The sequence below is a fragment of the Ovis aries genome, chromosome 14 (assembly GCF_016772045.2).
Source record: "Ovis aries strain OAR_USU_Benz2616 breed Rambouillet chromosome 14, ARS-UI_Ramb_v3.0, whole genome shotgun sequence".
Classification (NCBI taxonomy): Eukaryota; Metazoa; Chordata; class Mammalia; order Artiodactyla; family Bovidae; genus Ovis; species Ovis aries.
In genome coordinates this window covers 64575993-64600005 of record NC_056067.1, presented here as the reverse complement: position 1 = coordinate 64600005, position 24013 = coordinate 64575993, and the positions used below count along the sequence as shown (strand labels likewise).

At 48.4% G+C, this 24013-nt stretch overlaps 1 protein-coding gene across 1 annotated transcript in view; it reads left to right on the top strand.

Annotated features, from left to right (window-relative positions):
* Window positions 1–24013, top strand: part of LOC105602020 (zinc finger protein 28 homolog) — a 102653-nt gene that overhangs the window by 1481 nt on the left and 77159 nt on the right. Inside the window, 5 exon segments of the mRNA XM_042231296.2 lie at window positions 3859–3985; window positions 4068–4163; window positions 5839–5990; window positions 6681–6792; window positions 7124–7219. Coding sequence (XP_042087230.1) covers window positions 3859–3985; window positions 4068–4163; window positions 5839–5990; window positions 6681–6792; window positions 7124–7219 — 583 coding nt within the window.

The following is a 24013-nucleotide window of genomic DNA, read 5'->3' as shown; positions in this document are numbered from 1 at the left end:
GACAGAGGAGGGAAGGGCAGCCCTGGTGCAGTGTGTAAGGCCGCCTTTTCCCCACTTGGTTGTGTTGCTTCTCAGAATGTTGATAAATTGTCTCTGTCCGCTGTGTGTCCTGCGTGTCCTCACCAGCTCATCCATGTGTGAGCCAGGGTCAGTCGCCCACTGGGCTCCATCCACGTTGCCAAAGGCAGCCCTCGGGTCTTGGTCTTTCTTGACTGTTGCTGGCACCTGAGGTCGTTCAGGGTTGGCAGGCTGTCACTGTGAAGGGCCAGGTAGTAAATATTTGGGGCTCTGCAGGCTGTGAGGTCTCTGCTGCAGCTGCTCCCCTCTGCCTTCTAGAAGCAGTCAGGGAGCATACCTAAGTGATTGGGCGGGGCATTGTTCCAGTGAAACCTGATTGACAGAAACGGGTAGCGGCCACCCCTGAAAGAGCTCACGGGGCGCGCCCCCCTTCCTGACTCCGCTGCCGCAGCTCTTCATCATCCTGAGCTGCAGCTGTCGCTGGGCCTCCGGGCCCTGTACTAGGCTCTCTGTTCTTGTCTGTCTGCCCGCCTTCCCCTGTTTTCGCCTGTATGGACCAGCCACACGCCAGCTTCTCCAGGTCCACCTTTCCGGCCCAGTCCTCTCTCTGCGCCCCAGGCCTCGGTGTCCAGCCGCGTGTCCAGTAGGGAGCTCACAGCGGACGCATCCAGCCCCAGGCGCCTGGGGTCCTCCCGTGAACCAGCCCCTGCCCGCATCTTGTCTCTGCCCGGCTGCGGCAGTTTCCTACCCCAGTTCCTCAGGCCAAAGCTGGCGTCAGTCCTTGTCTCCGCTGCTGGCCTCACCTCCCGTATTTGGCCCATTGGCAGATCCTGTCAGCGCTGTTTCCACGGTGTGCCCACAAGCTGACAGCTGTCACCGCCTCCGCACCGCCGCCTCGGTCCTCATTATCTTACCGCTGGCCGCCTCCGCTCGTGCCCCCGTGGTCCCTGCCCAGCGCCGCAGCCAGAGAAGTTTCTGCGGCCGAGGTCTGCTCAGACGCTCGTGTGGCTTCCCCTTCTCGGGGCTGAAGGGCTCCCCGCCACCCGGCCCCACCTCTGACGTGGACCGCACGCCCCCGTCACGCACTTTGCCTTCCAAAAGTTGCCTTCTCCTTTCCCTGCGCTATCTACAACTTCAGAGCCTCCCACCCGAATTCCTCACATCCCTCTTCCCTGCTTTACTTGTTAAAGACTCTTAGCACTTTTCAGCATTCCATATACTTAATTTACGTGCTTTTCTCTTGCCTGATCCTCTTACCACAAAGTACATTTGACACAGGCAGGAGTTTTCGGTGGCTTTGCCCCAGTGCCTGATGCAGCAAACACATGGCGGGTGAATATGTGAACGGAGTCTGACTGAAGTGCTCTTGGGAGCCAGAGTTTCACTATTTAATACAGCGTCACAACGGTCATGCTGAGAATGTGCGGTGTCTCCGATTTTTTCCCGTGAGCATGTTCCCAGAAGTTTTCTTACCTTGTGGATTAAGTTCACCAAACCTACATGAAAGCAAAATACTTTAAAAATTATATGTGGGTGAAAGAGCAGTATGGACTCAAAAGCTAGAATTCTAGTTTTTACTTTTTTACTAAAAAAAAAAAGTAAATGTCACCAAAATAATTTATTACAAGCTTTTCATTTGTGCACTTGAAAAATTACCTGAATTGAATTGAACAACAACAGCAACAACAACAAAACCCTGTTTACTGTATTTTTTCCTGTATTATTTTCTATTCATCTTTCCCTGTAAAATGTTAGCACAGTATTTTTCTGTGAGGATAAGCTTGCTCTGTAGTTTTTATTTCTTTGTTTTTGAAGCCCATCTCATCTTTATTATGACAGTGCTAAGGCACCAGGTCACATTCTTCTATGAGGCACAGATTCTATAGCTGTGTCTTTCCTCAGTCACAGGTGGGACTCTGTGACACCGCTTTGAAAATCTACACATCTCAAGAGAAATGAGGACAGGACCTGCACATTCTCACTGTGTCCTCACACGGAGGAAGGGGCTGGGGAGCTCTCTGGGGCCTCTTGTAGAAGGACACTCATCCCATTCATGGGCAGGCGTTGGTGGGTGGTTTCCCACAGTCCCTGTCTCCAAATAATACCATCACACGGGGTGTTGGGATCTCAGCATGTGATGGGTAGGGGGACAGAAACATTCAGAGAAGTAACCAAAGTCGATAGTTCAGTGTACGAGGAGCTGTCTGTAGAAATTGGGAAAACAGCTTCCAAGGATGTGGACTCACTCTGACATGGGGCCGCTCTGGAATACGGGGTTAGAGAGGTGGGGAAGGGGCGTTTCTCATCAAGGAAAAACATGAAGCCAGAAAAACCCAGCTGCCAAGTGCAAGAAAATATTTGAACTTGTATTCTTCTCCTTCAGGGCCCCACAAGTTCCAGTTTTACCAACGTAGTGACAGATGCTAGAAAAACAGGCAACGTTTCCTCTGGCTCCAGCTTGAAAGTTACTGTAAAGGTGCAGTAGTATACGCGTCTGTAGTGTATACAGCGTGTGCTGTATAAAGATACAGTAATTTGTATACAGTTGATATGCTACGTATGCTGTATATGTTTTGCTTCATTTGGTAAGGAATATCTGAAAGCTGTTTGAATTTTGGGGGAAATAAAGCCTGAGGCTTGCCAGCCAAGGAGCAGGAAGACTTAGAATGGAAGCTGGGAATCTGCAAAAACCCGTCTTTTAGAACTGGGTCAGAAAAGAAGCAGAAAAGTAGCCCCTGTCTGAGCACCTGTGCCTTTGAACGCAGTTGAAAATATCTGCCCAAAAATATCTGCATTGAAATGTTTTGTTCAGTAGTTTGTTTCTAAACCACTTTATTGAGGCAAGATTGACGCGTAGCTGCACATTTTTAACATGTACGACTCAGTGAATATGAGGATAAATACACACTCCCAGCCCTTGTGACCCGTCTACACAGTTCGGTTAAAGACGTCTTCAAAGTCTGTGCGAGCTAAGGTACATGTGACTGTATGCTGTTCAGCAGATACCGAACTTCCCCGGGGCTCTCTGCGCCCAGTGAAACGGTGTCAGTCTTTAAGTGGGAAGGCGGGGCCTTGGTCAGCGTCCACAGTGCTTCTGAAGCACCTCACATGCTGAGTGCCATGCTCATGACGTGGGTCACGTGGGTTTATTTCCCCATTCCTTTTTCTCTTTTTTTCCCCCAGAGAGGAAAGAGGACTTGTTATTACCTGCAGGAAGTCGGAAACACTGGGGATTCTTCCCAGAGCATGTCTCTGTGTCCCCATTCTTGTGTTGATCCAGACCACTTGACTGTCCTCACAGTAGAAAAGGCTCTGGTACCGGTTGTGCATGGGACAACTGAGCCTCCCTTGTTCATTGTTTGAATTGATCTCCTGTGTCTCACTTGTGTACCCCCGTCACCTGCACGAAATTGCCACTTCTCCAAGGGTAGGGGCCCTCTCTCTCTCTTCTTTGAAGTTTATGACTGAATGAGGCCCAATCATTAACTGGACTTCCACATTATCAGACATTACTCTCTACACATAAAATCTAGCCAACATGGAGAGGAAGTAACTCTTAGCCCCTCTGTTAGTCTGCGAGGGCTGCCGCAACAGAACTCCGCAGGGTGGGCAGCTTCAGCGACACAGTGATTTTTCACAGTTCTGGGGGCCAGAAGTCCGAGACCGAGGGGTCAGCAGAGGTGCTTTCCCCCGAGGTCTCCCTCTGTGCCCACCACCCCTGGTTGCTTCCTCCTCTTACGAGAGCGGGGTCTCCTCTCTGAAGTCCAGCCACAGTTGGGGTATGGGGCCTGGGGGGGCCGTGAGCTCTGGTCCAGCGCGCCCGCGGTCGTGTCGCCCCAGAGCCCACTGACGTTCGGCGACGTGGCGGTGGAGTTCTCCGGGGAGGAGTGGGCCTGGCTGGACTCGGCCCAGAGGAGCCTGCACCGGAGCGTGATGCTGGAGAACTACAGGAACCTGGCCTCGCTGGGTAAGGGCCAGCTGGCCGCCCCGCCCCGCCCGCCCCCAGGACCGACCTGTGCGTGACCGCTCGCCCCGTCTTACTCATTTAGGGCTTTGCCTGTCTAAGCCCGAGATGATCTCGTCGTTGGAACAGAGGAAGGAACCCTGGGCTGTAAAGAGAAAGTCGACTGGTGGCGAGTGCGCAGGTGAGCATTGGGGGCGGGGCGGGGGGAGGAACCCACAGCTCCGCGCCCTCAGACGCCTGGGACCACCACCAGACTTCGGAAGTGCCCCCCCCCCCCCCCCCCCCCCGCGAGGGAAAATCAAAGAATCGCGGCCTGGGCTTTGTACGTTTCCTTTTCCCTGCCTCTTCTCTCCATCTGCGCTCCCCTCCCTCCACACACCACCCTGGTCTGCTCTCTGGACCTCATCTGTCTCCAGCTCCTCTGACCTTCCGTCACTCAGGCTTACACAGGCATCTCTGCTCTTCACGAGGCTGATGCTGGTGTAGTTCTGTCTTATTTCCCTTTGATGAAATGACTGGCACTCAGGGTCTTCCTCTGACTGATTTGCCCTGTGTCAGCTTTGAGGGAGGCCGCAGGTGCTGGCTGGGAAGCCGAGGGGGAGCCCTCAGAGAAGTCACCCTCCCGGGGGCGAGACAACACGTCTCTGCACAGAAATGCAATAGAAAGGGCTGTCTCACGTGTGACAAGTGTAAATAGGGACTCGCGGGAGAAAAAGGTTCATTCTCAGTTTCACGCCAGGGGAACAAGGCTGGAGCATAGAGCCTCGAGGAGAAAGGTGAAAAGGAGAGGACAGGTCGGTAGGTCTGGAGGCGATCTGGGCTGGGCCGTGATCCGTCTGGGATCCGGGTGGACGTCTGTGTGCAGACCAGCCATGCAGGCAGGCGACTGGCTCTCAGGAGAGGACTCTGATCCTGATCCGATGTTCGTGCAGGTGTTGTGCTGGTGTTTAAACCACAGGGAGTGCAGAGATTTCAGTCACAGCGTTATTTCCGGGACATCAGGTTAATCACAAGGACTCAGAAGTACAGATTCCTCATGGTGGCTCCCATAATAGGAAATGACTATCGTCCCTAAAGAGTTGAGAATCTTGTAAGACCCCTTTGTTCAAACCATACTTCGGAGGAAAGTTTATATCCATAGAACAGTTATCAACTGCACCAACTCCCATGGTTCATCATACTCCCAAGGTCATTGTACACCCAGGAGAACTGGAACGGTGTTTTGGGGGAAAGTTTTCCTCTTATCTTCGAACTCGGTGGCTTTCTCTGAGCTGGTTTCCTGAGACAGAACTGGCCTTTTCCCCTTCTGCTGATGCTTTCTCTCTTTCTCATCTAGAATCTCTAGTTGATGTTGAAGACTGGCACATACAGCCAGGATCTGAACATTGGTTAGTTAGCATCATCATCATCTTTTTTAAAGTTTACATTGTAAACGTAATGTAAACAAGCGGAGCAAGCGAAGAAACCTTTGCTAAATAGAATGGAGAAAGATTCACAGAGAGACTTAATAAGCATTTCCTTCTGTGGCCTCTGCCCGCTCTTTGTTCCGGCCACATTTCATCTTCGATTTAAATCTCTGTGAACTCTCTCATCTCCTGCACTTGGATCTCTTTCTCTAGTCTCCTGCCAAAAATATAACATGCAGCACTCGCTCAACACCTAGGTGTGAAAACTCGCATTGTGTGTGGTAGTATTAAAGCCACACAAGTTTGGGATCAGAAGGCCAACGGGTTGTGTAGAAAGCTTTCAAAACGATATGTATTTTCTGAGAATCTTTTTCCATCTGGTTCCATTTGGGAAAATGTCTTCATACTAACATGTAGTAAAAGAGATACCTTCTTAAAACTATCCTTTAGACTCGCAGACTCTGCTGAAGACCCAGGAGTTGCCTTCAGAGAAGAACTTAAGTGAAGAGGCGTTGTCCCAGGAGCAGCGCACGGAGAGACCCCCAGAGCGCGCTGTTCTCGGGGAAGGCTGGGCTTACGCCGCTGTGTGTGAGGGGCAGTCGGTGAGTCGGGCACCAACAGAAAACTGGCAGGAGGCAGGGTTTGCGGGGTTCCAGAGGCTTCTGTGCTTCAGCAGGACAGAGCAGGTGGGAGACACAGTCTCCTTCACAAAGATGCAGCTTCAGAGAGTGATCTTGTCTACAGCAAGTGTGGGCGGATTTCCATTTGAATGCAGGACTTCTTACACAGTGTTCCCCCGCAAGAGAGAGCAGCTGCAGTCAGACACACGCGAGGGGGAGCACTGCGTCCCAGCGAGTCGTAGAGACGTGTTTAAATCTGGGTCCTTCCACATGTCTTGGGTGTGAGAGAGCTCTGAGCAGGATCTCAGCCCTTCCTTGTCATCAGAGATTTCATACCAGAGGAAAACCCTCTGCAGGATTAAGTGAACCCCGTGTGTCAGATGTGGGGAAGCCTCCAGTGAGCTCTAGAAAGTCCGCACGCTGTGGACAGTCACTCTGCACCATGTTGCAAGTTCTCCGTGGAGGAAACAGTTTCCCCGATGTTTCAGTCCTCCCCCCGCTGCCTCCCGCAGACAAATGACATAAGCGGCTCCATCGTTACATGACAGGGATCACTCAGAACTAGTGAGAATTCCGTACCCAGTGCCTCTCATGGCGTGTGGACATGGCCATCCCAGAGCCGTCTCAGGGTCATGAACACTGCTCGGTGGAAATGCGTGTCTGCCATTGCAGGGCTTGGTGGCCGTCACGGCTGTGGCCACAGACGTCTCGCAGCAGCCAGACCCCGCTGGGCAGAGTTTCTGTAGGAGCATGGTGTGGGCGGACCGCCATCCGGGGACAGGAGGTAAGGCCCTTCCTCTCCCAGACCTGACTCTTCAGGAGCCCCCGTGCCTGTTCCTCGGTTGTGAATTGTGTGTGTTGGGGGTGCCGGGCAAGGGGAGCCGCCTTCTAAAGTGTGGCTTGAAATCTTACTCCTGCTTCGCAAGAGTGTGATGTTTACAGAGTTGAAAGTTTACAGACGAGAAAGTGGGACAGCTTTCTCCGTCATAGATGCTCTTCACTTTTCCTCCTGGGACTTGCTGGAGTGAGACACTCCTCTATCCAAGCCAGGGAGCTGGTTGTCCATCCGAGAACGCCCAGGGTGTGACAGAGCTCCTGTCTTTTCCTGTGTGCAGGACACTGTGCGTCTCAGCCAGACCTGGTCTCTTTGCTGGAGCGCAGGAAGGCGCCTTGGACGGTGGATGGAGAGCTGGTCAGAGCCCCGTGCTCAGGTGAGCCGGGCGGCCGGGTGGAGACGCCCCTGCGGGGCGGGGGGCCCATGCTTCTGGGGCTTGTTTGATAGCCCTTGTTTCCATCCATGAACACGGTTAGGTCTTCTATCCAAGAACACAGGATGTCTTTCCGTTTATCTAGGTCGTCTTCACCTTACTCATCAACACTGGTAGTTTCCAGTTTACAGTCTAGCAGCTTTTTAGGTAACTTTATTCCTAAATAATTTATTCTTTCAGTGCTGTATTTCAAGGAATTATTTTCACAGTTCCTTTTCAGACTGTTCATTCCTAGTGTCTGGAAATGCAGCTGATTTTTGTGTGTTGATCCTGTATTCTGCAGTTCTGGTGACTTGATATATTAGCCCTCATACTCTTCTTATGGATGGTGTAGGGTTTTCTATATAGGAGATCACATCGTCTGCAAATACAGTTTTATCTCTTCCTTTCTAACTTGGATGCCTTTTATTCCTGTGTCTTCTCACTCTGGCTGGAACTTCCCAGGCATCCTTGTCTTGTCACCAACCTAAGAAGAAAAGTCTTCAGTGTTTATCTGGCATTTTTAAAAGAGCTTGTATTTTCCCTTTTTTAAGATCTTCTTTTCCCAGACAACTGACTCTCTGCATCATCTCTCTCCCCAGCACAACTTTTATCTCCATATATTTATTGCAATATAACTGCTTGCACAATTTTTGGTTCGTGCTAAGTGATTTAGCAAAAGGATTTCAGGTATATTCACTCTGTCCTGCAAGTTTATAGTCTGAGATAAGACCTGTACTTATTCTGAGGTATGTTAGAGGTAATTAGATATAATGTCAGCACTCACTGTTTCTATAAAAGCAGTCTCTGCAGAATGACAAGTTACATCGCAAGGCCTTCTCGGTTAATAAAGGGCCAGAGAGCAATGGAGGGTTCTGTCTGGCTGGCAGCAGCAGACAGGTCGATGTAAAGTGGTTTCTACCTGAGTGCCAGGCTCCCGCCATCAGCAGACTCTGCTGCAATTAATCAAATGAGACACAGTTGACAGAAACACCATTTCTGGTTGTGCAGGGGCCGCCAGGGTTTCAGGCTTCCGAATGAATACTCAGCAATAAAGAGTCCACTTGCAATGCAGGAGACAAAGGTTTGATCCCTGGCTTGGGAAGATCCCCTGGAGTAGGGAATGGCAACCCACTCCAGTAATCGTGCCTGGAGAATCCCACGGAGAGAGGAGCCTGGTGAGCCCCAGTCCACGGGGTCGCAAAGAGCCTGACCCAACTGAGTGACTATAACACAGCAACGAATGTTACAGAAAGGCTGACGTTCTGTGTTAGGCCCACTCCTGGGACCAGCGCCAGGGACGCGATGATGCCCCGGTGTCGATGCTGCACAGCCAGGGGTGAGGGGACGGGGGTCGTCGCCTGCATTTACGTGGCGTGACTGCGGAACAGTTCTCCAGCTCCTCATGCTTCTGACATGGAACCGGTTCAACAGATGCTGACTTTATTTAAACTTTCTCTCTTGGCTTCTGCTGGGTCCCTGTACGAATCTGGTCTGGAGTCATCTTGCATATTAGAGACTGCACGTCCCCTGTGTCAGAGGGGCACCGTCTATGGTTTCTTGAGGGTCTCATTCAGCACTGAGTGCACTTGCCCGTGTGTCAGAGGAGCATGGTTTATTGGATCTATCAGGGTTTCATTCGGCAGTGAGTCCACTTTCCCTTGTGACAGAGGTAAAGTCATGCTCAACATTCTCCAAGCCAGGCTTCAGCAATACGTGAACCGTGAACTCCCTGATGTTCAAGCTGGTTTTAGAAAAGGCAGAGGAACCAGAGATCAAATTGCCAATATCTGCTGGATAATGGAAAAAGCAAGAGAGTTCCAGAAAACATCTATTTCTGCTTTACTGACTATGCCAAAGCCTTAGACTGTGTGGATCACAAGAAACTGTGGAAAATTCTGAAAGAGATGGGAATACCAGACCACCTAACCTGCCTCTTGAGAAATCTGTATGCAGGTCAGGAAGCAACAGTTAGAACTAGGCATGGAACAACAGACTGGTTCCAAATAGGAAAAGGAGTACGTCAAGGCTGTATATTTTCACCCTGCTTATTTAACTCATATGCAGAGTACATCATGAGAAACGCTGGACTGGAAGAAACACAAGCTGGAATCAAGATTGCCAGGAGAAATATCAATAACCTTAGATATGCAGATGACACCACCCTTATGGCACAAAGTAAAGAGGAACTGAAAAGCCTGTTGATGAAAGTGAAAGAGAGTGGAAAAGTTGGCTTAAAGCTCAACATTCAGAAAACAAAGATCATGGCATCTGGTCCCATCATTTCATGGGAAATAGATGGGGAAACGGTGGAAACAGTGTCAGACTTTATTTTTGGGGGCTCCAAAATCACTGCAGATGGTGACTGCAGCCATGAAATTAAAAGATGCTTACTCCTTGGAAGAAAAGTTATGACCAACCTAGATAGCATATTCAAAAGCAGAGACATTACTTTGCCAACAAAGCTCCGTCGAGTCAAGGCTATTGTTTTTCCTGTGGTCATGTATGGATGTGAGAGTTGGACTGTGAAGAAGGCTGAGCGCCGAAGAATTGATGCGTTTGAACTGTGGTGTTGGAGAAGACTCTTGAGGGTCCCTTGGACTGCAAGAAGATCCAACCAGTCCATTCTGAAGGAGATCAACGCTGGGATGTCTTTGGAAGGAATGATGTTAAAGCTGAAGCTTCCAGTACTTTGGCCACCTCATGCGAAGAGTTGACTCATTGCAAAAGACTCAACTGGGAGAGATTGGGGGCAGCAGGAGAAAGGGACGACCCAGGATGAGATGGCTGGATGGCATCACGGACTCGATGGACGTGAGCCTGAATGAACTCCAGGAGATGGTGATGGACAGGGAGGCCTGGCGTATTCGATTCATGGGGTCACAAAGTGTCAGGCACGACTGAGCGATTGACGTGAACTGAACTGTGAGAGAGGTGCACAGTTTATTGGGTTCATCAGGGTTTCATTCACGAGTGAGTCCACTTTGCCGAGTGTCAGAGGTGCACAGTTTATTGATTTCATGAGTGTTTCATTCAGCAGTGTGCTTCCTTCCCGAGTGTCAGAGTTGCACAGTTTATTGATTTTATCAGGGTTTCATTCAGCAGTGAGTTCACTTTCCCGAGAGTGAGAGGTGCACAGTTAATTGTTTTCATCAGGGTTTCATTGAACAGTGAGTTCACTTTCCTGAGTGTCGGAGGTGCACAGTTTATTGATTTGAGCAGGGTTTCATTCAGCAGTGAGTTCACTTTCCCGATTGTCACAGGCGCACAGTTTATTGATTTCATCAGGGTTTCATTGAGCAGTGAGCTAATTTTCCCGAGTGTGAGAGGTGCACAGTTTATTGATTTCATCAGGACTTCATTGAGCCGTGAGTTCAGTTTCCTGAGCGGCAGAGGTGCACACATTATTGATTTCATCAGGGTTTCTTTCTCCGGTGAGTTCACTTTCCCAAGTGTCAGAAGTTCACAGTTTATTGTTTTCATCAGGGTTTCATTGAGCAGTGAGTTCACTTTCCCGGTGTGAGAGGTACACAGTTTATTGATTCCATCAGCTTTTCATTGAGCAGTGAGTTCACTTTCCCCAGTGTCAGAGGTGCACAGTTTATTGATTTCTTCAGGGTTTCATTCTCTGGTGAGTTCCCTTTCCCGAGCGTCAGAGGTGCACAGTTTATTGAATTAATCAGGGTTTAATTCACCAATGAGTTCACTTTCCTGAATGTCAGAGGTGCCCAGTTTACTGATTTCATCAGGGTTTTCGATTCAGCACTGAGTACACTTTCCTGAATGTGTGTGCTGCACAGTTTACTGTTTTCATCAGGATTTCATTAAGCAGTGTGTTCACTTCCCCGAGTGTCAGAGGTGCACATTTTATTGATTTCATCACAGTTTCTTTCAGCTGTGAGCTCTCTTTCCTGACTGTCAGAGGTGCACAGTTTATTGCTTGCATTCCAGGTTTGATGGAGCAGTGAGTTAACTTTTCTGAGTATCGAGCTGCAGACTTTATTGCTTTCAGTCATGGTTTCCATCAGCAGTGAGTTTACTTTCCTGCGTGTCAGAGGTACACACTTTATTGATTCATTCTGCGTTTCTTTGAGCAGTGAGTTCACTTTCTAAAGTATCAGAGTTGCTCAGTTTATTCATTTCAAACAGGGTTTCGTTCAGCAGTGAGTTCACTTTCCCGAGTGTCAGAGGTGCACAGTTTATTGATTCTTAAGGGTTTCTCTTTCCGGTGAGTTCACTTACCCGATTTTCCGAGGTGCACAGTATATTCATTTCATCAGGGTTTCGTTCAGCAGTGACTTCACTTTCCCGAGTGTCGGAGGTGTACGGTTCATTGATTCTGAAGGGTTTCATTCTCCGGTGAGTTCACTTTCCTGAGTGTTAGAGGTGCACAGTGTATTGATTCTTCAGTGTTTCATTGAGCAGTGAGTTCACTTTCCCCAGTGTCAGAGGTCCACAGTTTATTGATTCCATCAGGGTTTCATGCAGCAGTGAGTTCACTTTCCCAAGGGTCAGCGTTGCACACTTTATTGATTTCATTCAGGGTTTCATTCAGCAGTGAGTTCACCTTCCCAAGGGTCAGCGTTGCACAGTTTATTGATTTCATTCAGGGTTTCGTTCAGCAGTGAGTTCACTATCCCGCGTGTTAGAGGTGTACAGTTGATTGTTTCCTCACGGTTTCCTTCAGCAGTGAGTTCACTTTCTCGAGTGTCAGAGGTGCACAGCTTATTGATTTCATTCAGGGTTTCGTTCGGCAGTGAGTTCAGTTTCCCGAGGTTCAGAGGTGCACAGTTTATTAATTTATCAGGGTATCATTCAGCAATGAGTTCACGTTCCCGAGTGTCAGAGGTGCACCGTTTATTGCTTCGATCACGGTTTCATTCAGCAGTGAGTTCACTTTCCGGAGTGTCAGAGGTGCACAGCTTATTGATTTCCTCAGGGTTGCCTTCTCCGGTGAGTTCCCTTTCCCGAGCGTCAGAGGTGCACAGTTTATTGATTCCATCAGGGTTCGGTTCGGCAGTGAGTTCACATGCCCGAGTGTCAGAGGTGCGCAGTTTATCGTTTTCATCAGGGTTTCGTTCAACAATGAGTTCGCTTTCCCGCGTGTCAGAGTTGCACAGTTTGTTGATTTCATCAGGGTGTCTTTCTCCGGTGAGTTCACTTTCCCGATTGTCAGAGGTGCACAGTTTCATTCAGAGGTGAGTTCCCTTTCCCAAGTGTCAGACTTGCACAGTTGATTGATTTCATCTCGGTTTCATTCGGCAGTGAGTTCACATTCCCGAGTGTCAGAGGTGCACAGTTTATCGTTTTCATCCGGGTTTCTTTCAGCAGTGAGTTCACGTTCTCGAGTGTCAGAGGTGCACACTTTATTGATTTCCTCGCGGTTTCGTTCAGCAGTGAGTTCACTCTCCCGAGTGTCAGAGGTGCACAGTTTACTGGTTCCGTTACAGTTTCATTTAGCAGTGAGTTCACTTTCTCTCGTGTCAGAGGTGCACACTTTATTGATTTCATCAGGGTTTCTGTCTCCGGTGACTTAACTTTCCCGAGTGTCAGAGGTGCACAGTGTGGTGTTTTCATCTGGGCTTCATTGAGCCGTGAGTTCACTTTCCTGATGGCAGAGGTGCACGGTTTCTTGATTTCCTCAGGGTTCCATTCATCAGTGAGCTCACTTTCCCGAGCGTGAGAGGTGCACAGTTTATGTTTTCATCACGGTTTCATTCAGCTGTGAGTTCACTTTCCCGAGCGTGAGAGGTGCACAGTTCATTGTTTCATCAGAGTTTCATTCTGCGGCGAGTTCACTGTCCGGACTGTGAGAGGTGCACAGTTTATTCTTTCCTCACGGTTTCTTTTTCCGGTGAGTTCACTTACCCGATTTTCCGAGGTGCACAGTATATTGATTCCATCAGGGTTTCATGCAGCAGTGAGTTCACTTTCCCAAGGGTCAGCGTTGCACAGTTTATTGATTTCATTCAGGGTTTCGTTCAGCAGTGAGTTCACTATCCCGAGTGTGAGAGGTGTACAGTTGATTGTTTCCTCACGGTTTCCTTCAGCAGTGAGTTCACTTTCCGCGTGTCAGAGTTACCCAGTTTATTGATGTCATCTCTGTTTCATTCAGCAGTGAGTTCACTTTCCGGAGTGTCAGAGGTGCACAGCTTATTGATTTCTTCAGGGTTGCAGTCTCCGGTGAGTTCCCTTTCCCGAGCGTCAGAGGTGCACAGTTTATTGATTCCCTCAGGGTTCGATGCGGCAGTGAGTTCACATTCCCGAGTGTCAGAGGTGCACAGTTTATCGTTTTCATCCGGGTTTCTTTCAGCAGTGAGTTCCCTTTCCCGAGTGTGAGAGGTTCCCATTTTCCTGATTTCATCCGGGTTTGTGATTCAGCACTGAGTACACTGTCTTGATTGTGTGTGCTGCTCAGTTGATGGTTTCATCATGGGTTCATTGAGCAGTGAGTTCACTTTCCTGAGTGTCAGAGGTGCACACTTGATTGATGTCTTCAGGTTTTCTTTCAGCAGTGAGTTCCCTTTCCCGCGTGTCAGAATTGCACAGTTTATTGATGTCATCAGGGTTTCTCTCTCTGGTGAGTTCAGTTTCCCGCGTGTCAGAGTGGCACTGTTCATTGATTTCGTCAGGGTGTCTTTCTCCGGTGAGTTCACTTTCCCGATTGTCAGAGGTGCACAGTTTCATTCAGAGGTGAGTTCACTTTCCCAGGTGTCAGAGTTGCACAGTTGATTGATTTCATTCCCGGTTTCGTTCAGCAATGAGTTCACTTTCCCGTGTGTCAGAGGTACCCCGTGTACTGATTTGATCAGGGTTTTTGTTTCCGCTTTGAGTACACTTTCCTGAGTGTGTGTGCTGCACAGTTTATTGTTTTCATCAGGGTTTCATTGAGCAGTGAGTTCACTTTTCTGAGTGTCAGACGTGCACACTTTATTGATTTCTTTAGGGTTTCTTTCAGCAGTGAGTTCACTTTCTCGAGTGTCAGAGGTGCACAGCTTATTGATTTCATTCAGGGTTTCGTTCGGCAGTGAGTTCAGTTTCCCGAGTGTCAGAGGTGCACAGTTTATTAATTTATCAGGGTATCATTCAGCAATGAGTTCACGTTCCCGAGTGTCAGAGGTGCACCGTTTATTGCTTCAATCACGGTTTCATTCAGCAGTGAGTTCACTTTCCGGAGTGTCAGAGGTGCACAGCTTATTGATTTCCTCAGGGTTGCCTTCTCCGGTGAGTTCCCTTTCCCGAGCGTCAGAGGTGCACAGTTTATTGATTCCATCAGGGTTCGGTTCGGCAGTGAGTTCACATGCCCGAGTGTCAGAGGTGCGCAGTTTATCGTTTTCATCAGGGTTTCGTTCAACAATGAGTTCGCTTTCCCGCGTGTCAGATTTGCACAGTTTGTTGATTTCGTCAGGGTGTCTTTCTCCGGTGAGTTCACTTTCCCGATTGTCAGAGGTGCACAGTTTCATTCAGAGGTGAGTTCCCTTTCCCAAGTGTCAGACTTGCACAGTTGATTGATTTCATCTCGGTTTCATTCGGCAGTGAGTTCACATTCCCGAGTGTCAGAGGTGCACAGTTTATCGTTTTCATCCGGGTTTCTTTCAGCAGTGAGTTCACGTTCTCGAGTGTCAGAGGTGCACACTTTATTGATTTCCTCGCGGTTTCGTTCAGCAGTGAGTTCACTCTCCCGCGTGTCAGAGGTGCACAGTTTACTGGTTCCGTTACAGTTTCATTTAGCAGTGAGTTCACTTTCTCTCGTGTCAGAGGTGCACACTTTATTGATTTCATCAGGGTTTCTGTCTCCGGTGACTTAACTTTCCCGAGTGTCAGAGGTGCACAGTGTGGTGTTTTCATCTGGGCTTCATTGAGCCGTGAGTTCACTTTCCTGATGGCAGAGGTGCACGGTTTCTTGATTTCCTCAGGGTTCCATTCATCAGTGAGCTCACTTTCCCGAGCGTGAGAGGTGCACAGTTTATGTTTTCATCACGGTTTCATTCAGCTGTGAGTTCACTTTCCCGAGCGTGAGAGGTGCACAGTTCATTGTTTCATCAGAGTTTCATTCTGCGGCGAGTTCACTGTCCGGACTGTGAGAGGTGCACAGTTTATTCTTTCCTCACGGTTTCTTTTCCGGTGAGTTCACTTACCCGATTTTCCGAGGTGCACAGTATATTGATTCCATCAGGGTTTCATGCAGCAGTGAGTTCACTTTCCCAAGGGTCAGCGTTGCACAGTTTATTGATTTCATTCAGGGTTTCGTTCAGCAGTGAGTTCACTATCCCGAGTGTGAGAGGTGTACAGTTGATTGTTTCCTCACGGTTTCCTTCAGCAGTGAGTTCACTTTCCCGCGTGTCAGAGTTACCCAGTTTATTGATGTCATCTCTGTTTCATTCAGCAGTGAGTTCACTTTCCGGAGTGTCAGAGGTGCACAGCTTATTGATTTCTTCAGGGTTGCAGTCTCCGGTGAGTTCCCTTTCCGAGCGTCAGAGGTGCACAGTTTATTGATTCCCTCAGGGTTCGATGCGGCAGTGAGTTCACATTCCCGAGTGTCAGAGGTGCACAGTTTATCGTTTTCATCCGGGTTTCTTTCAGCAGTGAGTTCCCTTTCCCGAGTGTGAGAGGTTCCCATTTTCCTGATTTCATCCGGGTTTGTGATTCAGCACTGAGTACACTGTCTTGATTGTGTGTGCTGCTCAGTTGATGGTTTCATCATGGGTTCATTGAGCAGTGAGTTCACTTTCCTGAGTGTCAGAGGTGCACACTTGATTGATGTCTTCAGGTTTTCTTTCAGCAGTGAGTTCCCTTTCCCGCGTGTCAGAATTGCACAGTTTATTGATGTCATCAGGGTTTCTCTCTCTGGTGAGTTCAGTTTCCCGCGTGTCAGAGTGGCACTGTTCATTGATTTCGTCAGGGTGTCTTTCTCCGGTGAGTTCACTTTCCCGATTGTCAGAGGTGCACAGTTTCATTCAGAGGTGAGTTCACTTTCCCAGGTGTCAGAGTTGCACAGTTGATTGATTTCATTCCCGGTTTCGTTCAGCAATGAGTTCACTTTCCGTGTGTCAGAGGTACCCCGTGTACTGATTTGATCAGGGTTTTGTTTCCGCTTTGAGTACACTTTCCTGAGTGTGTGTGCTGCACAGTTTATTGTTTTCATCAGGGTTTCATTGAGCAGTGAGTTCACTTTTCTGAGTGTCAGACGTGCACACTTTATTGATTTCTTTAGGGTTTCTTTCAGCAGTGAGTTCACTTTCTCGAGTGTCAGAGGTGCACAGCTTATTGATTTCATTCAGGGTTTCGTTCAGCAGTGAGTTCAGTTTCCCGAGTGTCAGAGGTGCACAGTTTATTAATTTATCAGGGTATCATTCAGCAATGAGTTCACGTTCCCGAGTGTCAGAGGTGCACCGTTTATTGCTTCGATCACGGTTTCATTCAGCAGTGAGTTCACTTTCCGGAGTGTCAGAGGTGCACAGCTTATTGATTTCCTCAGGGTTGCCTTCTCCGGTGAGTTCCCTTTCCCGAGCGTCAGAGGTGCACAGTTTATTGATTCCATCAGGGTTCGGTTCGGCAGTGAGTTCACATGCCCGAGTGTCAGAGGTGCGCAGTTTATCGTTTTCATCAGGGTTTCGTTCAACAATGAGTTCGCTTTCCCGCGTGTCAGATTTGCACAGTTTGTTGATTTCGTCAGGGTGTCTTTTCTCCGGTGAGTTCACTTTCCCGATTGTCAGAGGTGCACAGTTTCATTCAGAGGTGAGTTCCCTTTCCCAAGTGTCAGACTTGCACAGTTGATTGATTTCATCTCGGTTTCATTCGGCAGTGAGTTCACATTCCCGAGTGTCAGAGGTGCACAGTTTATCGTTTTCATCCGGGTTTCTTTCAGCAGTGAGTTCACGTTCTCGAGTGTCAGAGGTGCACACTTTATTGATTTCCCTCGCGGTTTCGTTCAGCAGTGAGTTCACTCTCCCGAGTGTCAGAGGTGCACAGTTTACTGGTTCCGTTACAGTTTCATTTAGCAGTGAGTTCACTTTCTCTCGTGTCAGAGGTGCACACTTTATTGATTTCATCAGGGTTTCTGTCTCCGGTGACTTAACTTTCCCGAGTGTCAGAGGTGCACAGTGTGGTGTTTTCATCTGGGCTTCATTGAGCCGTGAGTTCACTTTCCTGATGGCAGAGGTGCACGGTTTCTTGATTTCCTCAGGGTTCCATTCATCAGTGAGCTCACTTTCCCGAGCGTGAGAGGTGCACAGTTTATGTTTTCATCACGGTTTCATTCAGCTGTGAGTTCACTTTCCCGAGCGTGAGAGGTGCACAGTTCATTGTTTCATCAGAGTTTCATTCTGCGGCGAGTTCACTGTCCGGACTGTGAGAGGTGCACAGTTTATTCTTTCCTCACGGTTTCTTTTTCCGGTGAGTTCACTTACCCGATTTTCCGAGGTGCACAGTATATTGATTCCATCAGGGTTTCATGCAGCAGTGAGTTCACTTTCCCAAGGGTCAGCGTTGCACAGTTTATTGATTTCCTTCAGGGTTTCGTTCAGCAGTGAGTTCACTATCCCGAGTGTGAGAGGTGTACAGTTGATTGTTTCCTCACGGTTTCCTTCAGCAGTGAGTTCACTTTCCCGCGTGTCAGAGTTACCCAGTTTATTGATGTCATCTCTGTTTCATTCAGCAGTGAGTTCACTTTCCGGAGTGTCAGAGGTGCACAGCTTATTGATTTCTTCAGGGTTGCAGTCTCCGGTGAGTTCCCTTTCCCGAGCGTCAGAGGTGCACAGTTTATTGATTCCCTCAGGGTTCGATGCGGCAGTGAGTTCACATTCCCGAGTGTCAGAGGTGCACAGTTTATCGTTTTCATCCGGGTTTCTTTCAGCAGTGAGTTCCCTTTCCCGAGTGTGAGAGGTTCCCATTTTCCTGATTTCATCCGGGTTTGTGATTCAGCACTGAGTACACTGTCTTGATTGTGTGTGCTGCTCAGTTGATGGTTTCATCATGGGTTCATTGAGCAGTGAGTTCACTTTCCTGAGTGTCAGAGGTGCACACTTGATTGATGTCTTCAGGTTTTCTTTCAGCAGTGAGTTCCCTTTCCGCGTGTCAGAATTGCACAGTTTATTGATGTCATCAGGGTTTCTCTCTCTGGTGAGTTCAGTTTCCGCGTGTCAGAGTGGCACTGTTCATTGATTTCGTCAGGGTGTCTTTCTCCGGTGAGTTCACTTTCCCGATTGTCAGAGGTGCACAGTTTCATTCAGAGGTGAGTTCACTTTCCCAGGTGTCAGAGTTGCACAGTTGATTGATTTCATTCCCGGTTTCGTTCAGCAATGAGTTCACTTTCCCGTGTGTCAGAGGTACCCCGTGTACTGATTTGATCAGGGTTTTTGTTTCCGCTTTGAGTACACTTTCCTGAGTGTGTGTGCTGCACAGTTTATTGTTTTCATCAGGGTTTCATTGAGCAGTGAGTTCACTTTTCTGAGTGTCAGACGTGCACACTTTATTGATTTCTTTAGGGTTTCTTTCAGCAGTGAGTTCACTTTCTCGAGTGTCAGAGGTGCACAGCTTATTGATTTCATTCAGGGTTTCGTTCGGCAGTGAGTTCAGTTTCCCGAGTGTCAGAGGTGCACAGTTTATTAATTTATCAGGGTATCATTCAGCAATGAGTTCACGTTCCCGAGTGTCAGAGGTGCACCGTTTATTGCTTCGATCACGGTTTCATTCAGCAGTGAGTTCACTTTCCGGAGTGTCAGAGGTGCACAGCTTATTGATTTCCTCAGGGTTGCCTTCTCCGGTGAGTTCCCTTTCCCGAGCGTCAGAGGTGCACAGTTTATTGATTCCATCAGGGTTCGGTTCGGCAGTGAGTTCACATGCCCGAGTGTCAGAGGTGCGCAGTTTATCGTTTTCATCAGGGTTTCGTTCAACAATGAGTTCGCTTTCCGCGTGTCAGATTTGCACAGTTTGTTGATTTCGTCAGGGTGTCTTTCTCCGGTGAGTTCACTTTCCCGATTGTCAGAGGTGCACAGTTTCATTCAGAGGTGAGTTCCCTTTCCCAAGTGTCAGACTTGCACAGTTGATTGATTTCATCTCGGTTTCATTCGGCAGTGAGTTCACATTCCCGAGTGTCAGAGGTGCACAGTTTATCGTTTTCATCCGGGTTTCTTTCAGCAGTGAGTTCACGTTCTCGAGTGTCAGAGGTGCACACTTTATTGATTTCCTCGCGGTTTCGTTCAGCAGTGAGTTCACTCTCCCGCGTGTCAGAGGTGCACAGTTTACTGGTTCCGTTACAGTTTCATTTAGCAGTGAGTTCACTTTCTCTCGTGTCAGAGGTGCACACTTTATTGATTTCATCAGGGTTTCTGTCTCCGGTGACTTAACTTTCCCGAGTGTCAGAGGTGCACAGTGTGGTGTTTTCATCTGGGCTTCATTGAGCCGTGAGTTCACTTTCCTGATGGCAGAGGTGCACGGTTTCTTGATTTCCTCAGGGTTCCATTCATCAGTGAGCTCACTTTCCCGAGCGTGAGAGGTGCACAGTTTATGTTTTCATCACGGTTTCATTCAGCTGTGAGTTCACTTTCCCGAGCGTGAGAGGTGCACAGTTCATTGTTTCATCAGAGTTTCATTCTGCGGCGAGTTCACTGTCCGGACTGTGAGAGGTGCACAGTTTATTCTTTCTTCACGGTTTCTTTTTCCGGTGAGTTCACTTACCCGATTTTCCGAGGTGCACAGTATATTGATTCCATCAGGGTTTCATGCAGCAGTGAGTTCACTTTCCCAAGGGTCAGCGTTGCACAGTTTATTGATTTCATTCAGGGTTTCGTTCAGCAGTGAGTTCACTATCCCGAGTGTGAGAGGTGTACAGTTGATTGTTTCCTCACGGTTTCCTTCAGCAGTGAGTTCACTTTCCCGCGTGTCAGAGTTACCCAGTTTATTGATGTCATCTCTGTTTCATTCAGCAGTGAGTTCACTTTCCGGAGTGTCAGAGGTGCACAGCTTATTGATTTCTTCAGGGTTGCAGTCTCCGGTGAGTTCCCTTTCCCGAGCGTCAGAGGTGCACAGTTTATTGATTCCCTCAGGGTTCGATGCGGCAGTGAGTTCACATTCCCGAGTGTCAGAGGTGCACAGTTTATCGTTTTCATCCGGGTTTCTTTCAGCAGTGAGTTCCCTTTCCCGAGTGTGAGAGGTTCCCATTTTCCTGATTTCATCCGGGTTTGTGATTCAGCACTGAGTACACTGTCTTGATTGTGTGTGCTGCTCAGTTGATGGTTTCATCATGGGTTCATTGAGCAGTGAGTTCACTTTCCTGAGTGTCAGAGGTGCACACTTGATTGATGTCTTCAGGTTTTCTTTCAGCAGTGAGTTCCCTTTCCGCGTGTCAGAATTGCACAGTTTATTGATGTCATCAGGGTTTCTCTCTCTGGTGAGTTCAGTTTCCCGCGTGTCAGAGTGGCACTGTTCATTGATTTCGTCAGGGTGTCTTTCTCCGGTGAGTTCACTTTCCCGATTGTCAGAGGTGCACAGTTTCATTCAGAGGTGAGTTCACTTTCCCAGGTGTCAGAGTTGCACAGTTGATTGATTTCATTCCCGGTTTCGTTCAGCAATGAGTTCACTTTCCCGTGTGTCAGAGGTACCCCGTGTACTGATTTGATCAGGGTTTTTGTTTCCGCTTTGAGTACACTTTCCTGAGTGTGTGTGCTGCACAGTTTATTGTTTTCATCAGGGTTTCATTGAGCAGTGAGTTCACTTTTCTGAGTGTCAGACGTGCACACTTTATTGATTTCTTTAGGGTTTCTTTCAGCAGTGAGTTCACTTTCTCGAGTGTCAGAGGTGCACAGCTTATTGATTTCATTCAGGGTTTCGTTCAGCAGTGAGTTCAGTTTCCCGAGTGTCAGAGGTGCACAGTTTATTAATTTATCAGGGTATCATTCAGCAATGAGTTCACGTTCCCGAGTGTCAGAGGTGCACCGTTTATTGCTTCGATCACGGTTTCATTCAGCAGTGAGTTCACTTTCCGGAGTGTCAGAGGTGCACAGCTTATTGATTTCCTCAGGGTTGCCTTCTCCGGTGAGTTCCCTTTCCCGAGCGTCAGAGGTGCACAGTTTATTGATTCCATCAGGGTTCGGTTCGGCAGTGAGTTCACATGCCCGAGTGTCAGAGGTGCGCAGTTTATCGTTTTCATCAGGGTTTCGTTCAACAATGAGTTCGCTTTCCGCGTGTCAGATTTGCACAGTTTGTTGATTTCGTCAGGGTGTCTTTCTCCGGTGAGTTCACTTTCCCGATTGTCAGAGGTGCACAGTTTCATTCAGAGGTGAGTTCCCTTTCCCAAGTGTCAGACTTGCACAGTTGATTGATTTCATCTCGGTTTCATTCGGCAGTGAGTTCACATTCCCGAGTGTCAGAGGTGCACAGTTTATCGTTTTCATCCGGGTTTCTTTCAGCAGTGAGTTCACGTTCTCGAGTGTCAGAGGTGCACACTTTATTGATTTCCCTCGCGGTTTCGTTCAGCAGTGAGTTCACTCTCCCGAGTGTCAGAGGTGCACAGTTTACTGGTTCCGTTACAGTTTCATTTAGCAGTGAGTTCACTTTCTCTCGTGTCAGAGGTGCACACTTTATTGATTTCATCAGGGTTTCTGTCTCCGGTGACTTAACTTTCCCGAGTGTCAGAGGTGCACAGTGTGGTGTTTTCATCTGGGCTTCATTGAGCCGTGAGTTCACTTTCCTGATGGCAGAGGTGCACGGTTTCTTGATTTCCTCAGGGTTCCATTCATCAGTGAGCTCACTTTCCCGAGCGTGAGAGGTGCACAGTTTATGTTTTCATCACGGTTTCATTCAGCTGTGAGTTCACTTTCCCGAGCGTGAGAGGTGCACAGTTCATTGTTTCATCAGAGTTTCATTCTGCGGCGAGTTCACTGTCCGGACTGTGAGAGGTGCACAGTTTATTCTTTCCTCACGGTTTCTTTTTCCGGTGAGTTCACTTACCCGATTTTCCGAGGTGCACAGTATATTGATTCCATCAGGGTTTCATGCAGCAGTGAGTTCACTTTCCCAAGGGTCAGCGTTGCACACTTTATTGATTTCATTCAGGGTTTCATGCAGCAGTGAGTTCACTATCCCGAGTGTGAGAGGTGTACAGTTGATTGTTTCCTCACGGTTTCCTTCAGCAGTGAGTTCACTTTCCCGCGTGTCAGAGTTACCCAGTTTATTGATGTCATCTCTGTTTCATTCAGCAGTGAGTTCACTTTCCGGAGTGTCAGAGGTGCACAGCTTATTGATTTCTTCAGGGTTGCAGTCTCCGGTGAGTTCCCTTTCCCGAGCGTCAGAGGTGCACAGTTTATTGATTCCCTCAGGGTTCGATGCGGCAGTGAGTTCACATTCCCGAGTGTCAGAGGTGCACAGTTTATCGTTTTCATCCGGGTTTCTTTCAGCAGTGAGTTCCCTTTCCCGAGTGTGAGAAGTTCCCATTTTCCTGATTTCATCCGGGTTTGTGATTCAGCACTGAGTACACTGTCTTGATTGTGTGTGCTGCTCAGTTGATGGTTTCATCATGGTTTCATTGAGCAGTGAGTTCACTTTCCTGAGTGTCAGAGGTGCACACTTGATTGATGTCTTCAGGTTTTCTTTCAGCAGTGAGTTCCCTTTCCGCGTGTCAGAATTGCACAGTTTATTGATGTCATCAGGGTTTCTCTCTGGTGAGTTCAGTTTCCCCCGTGTCAGAGTGGCACTGTTCATTGATTTCGTCAGGGTGTCTTTCTCCGGTGAGTTCACTTTCCCGATTGTCAGAGGTGCACAGTTTCATTCAGAGGTGAGTTCACTTTCCCAGGTGTCAGAGTTGCACAGTTGATTGATTTCATTCCCGGTTTCGTTCAGCAATGAGTTCACTTTCCCGTGTGTCAGAGGTACCCCGTGTACTCACTTGATCAGGGTTTTTGTTTCCGCTTTGAGTACACTTTCCTGAGTGTGTGTGCTGCACAGTTTATTGTTTTCATCAGGGTTTCATTGAGCAGTGAGTTCACTTTTCTGAGTGTCAGACGTGCACACTTTATTGATTTCTTTAGGGTTTCCTTCAGCAGTGAGTTCACTTTCTCGAGTGTCAGAGGTGCACAGCTTATTGATTTCATTCAGGGTTTCGTTCAGCAGTGAGTTCAGTTTCCCGAGTGTCAGAGGTGCACAGTTTATTAATTTATCAGGGTATCATTCAGCAAGGAGTTCACGTTCCCGAGTGTCAGAGGTGCACCGTTTATTGCTTCGATCACGGTTTCATTCAGCAGTGAGTTCACTTTCCGGAGTGTCAGAGGTGCACAGCTTATTGATTTCCTCAGGGTTGCCTTCTCCGGTGAGTTCCCTTTCCCGAGCGTCAGAGGTGCACAGTTTATTGATTCCATCAGGGTTCGGTTCGGCAGTGAGTTCACATGCCCGAGTGTCAGAGGTGCGCAGTTTATCGTTTTCATCAGGGTTTCGTTCAACAATGAGTTCGCTTTCCCGCGTGTCAGATTTGCACAGTTTGTTGATTTCGTCAGGGTGTCTTTCTCCGGTGAGTTCACTTTCCCGATTGTCAGAGGTGCACAGTTTCATTCAGAGGTGAGTTCCCTTTCCCAAGTGTCAGACTTGCACAGTTGATTGATTTCATCTCGGTTTCATTCGGCAGTGAGTTCACATTCCCGAGTGTCAGAGGTGCACAGTTTATCGTTTTCATCCGGGTTTCTTTCAGCAGTGAGTTCACGTTCTCGAGTGTCAGAGGTGCACACTTTATTGATTTCCTCGCGGTTTCGTTCAGCAGTGAGTTCACTC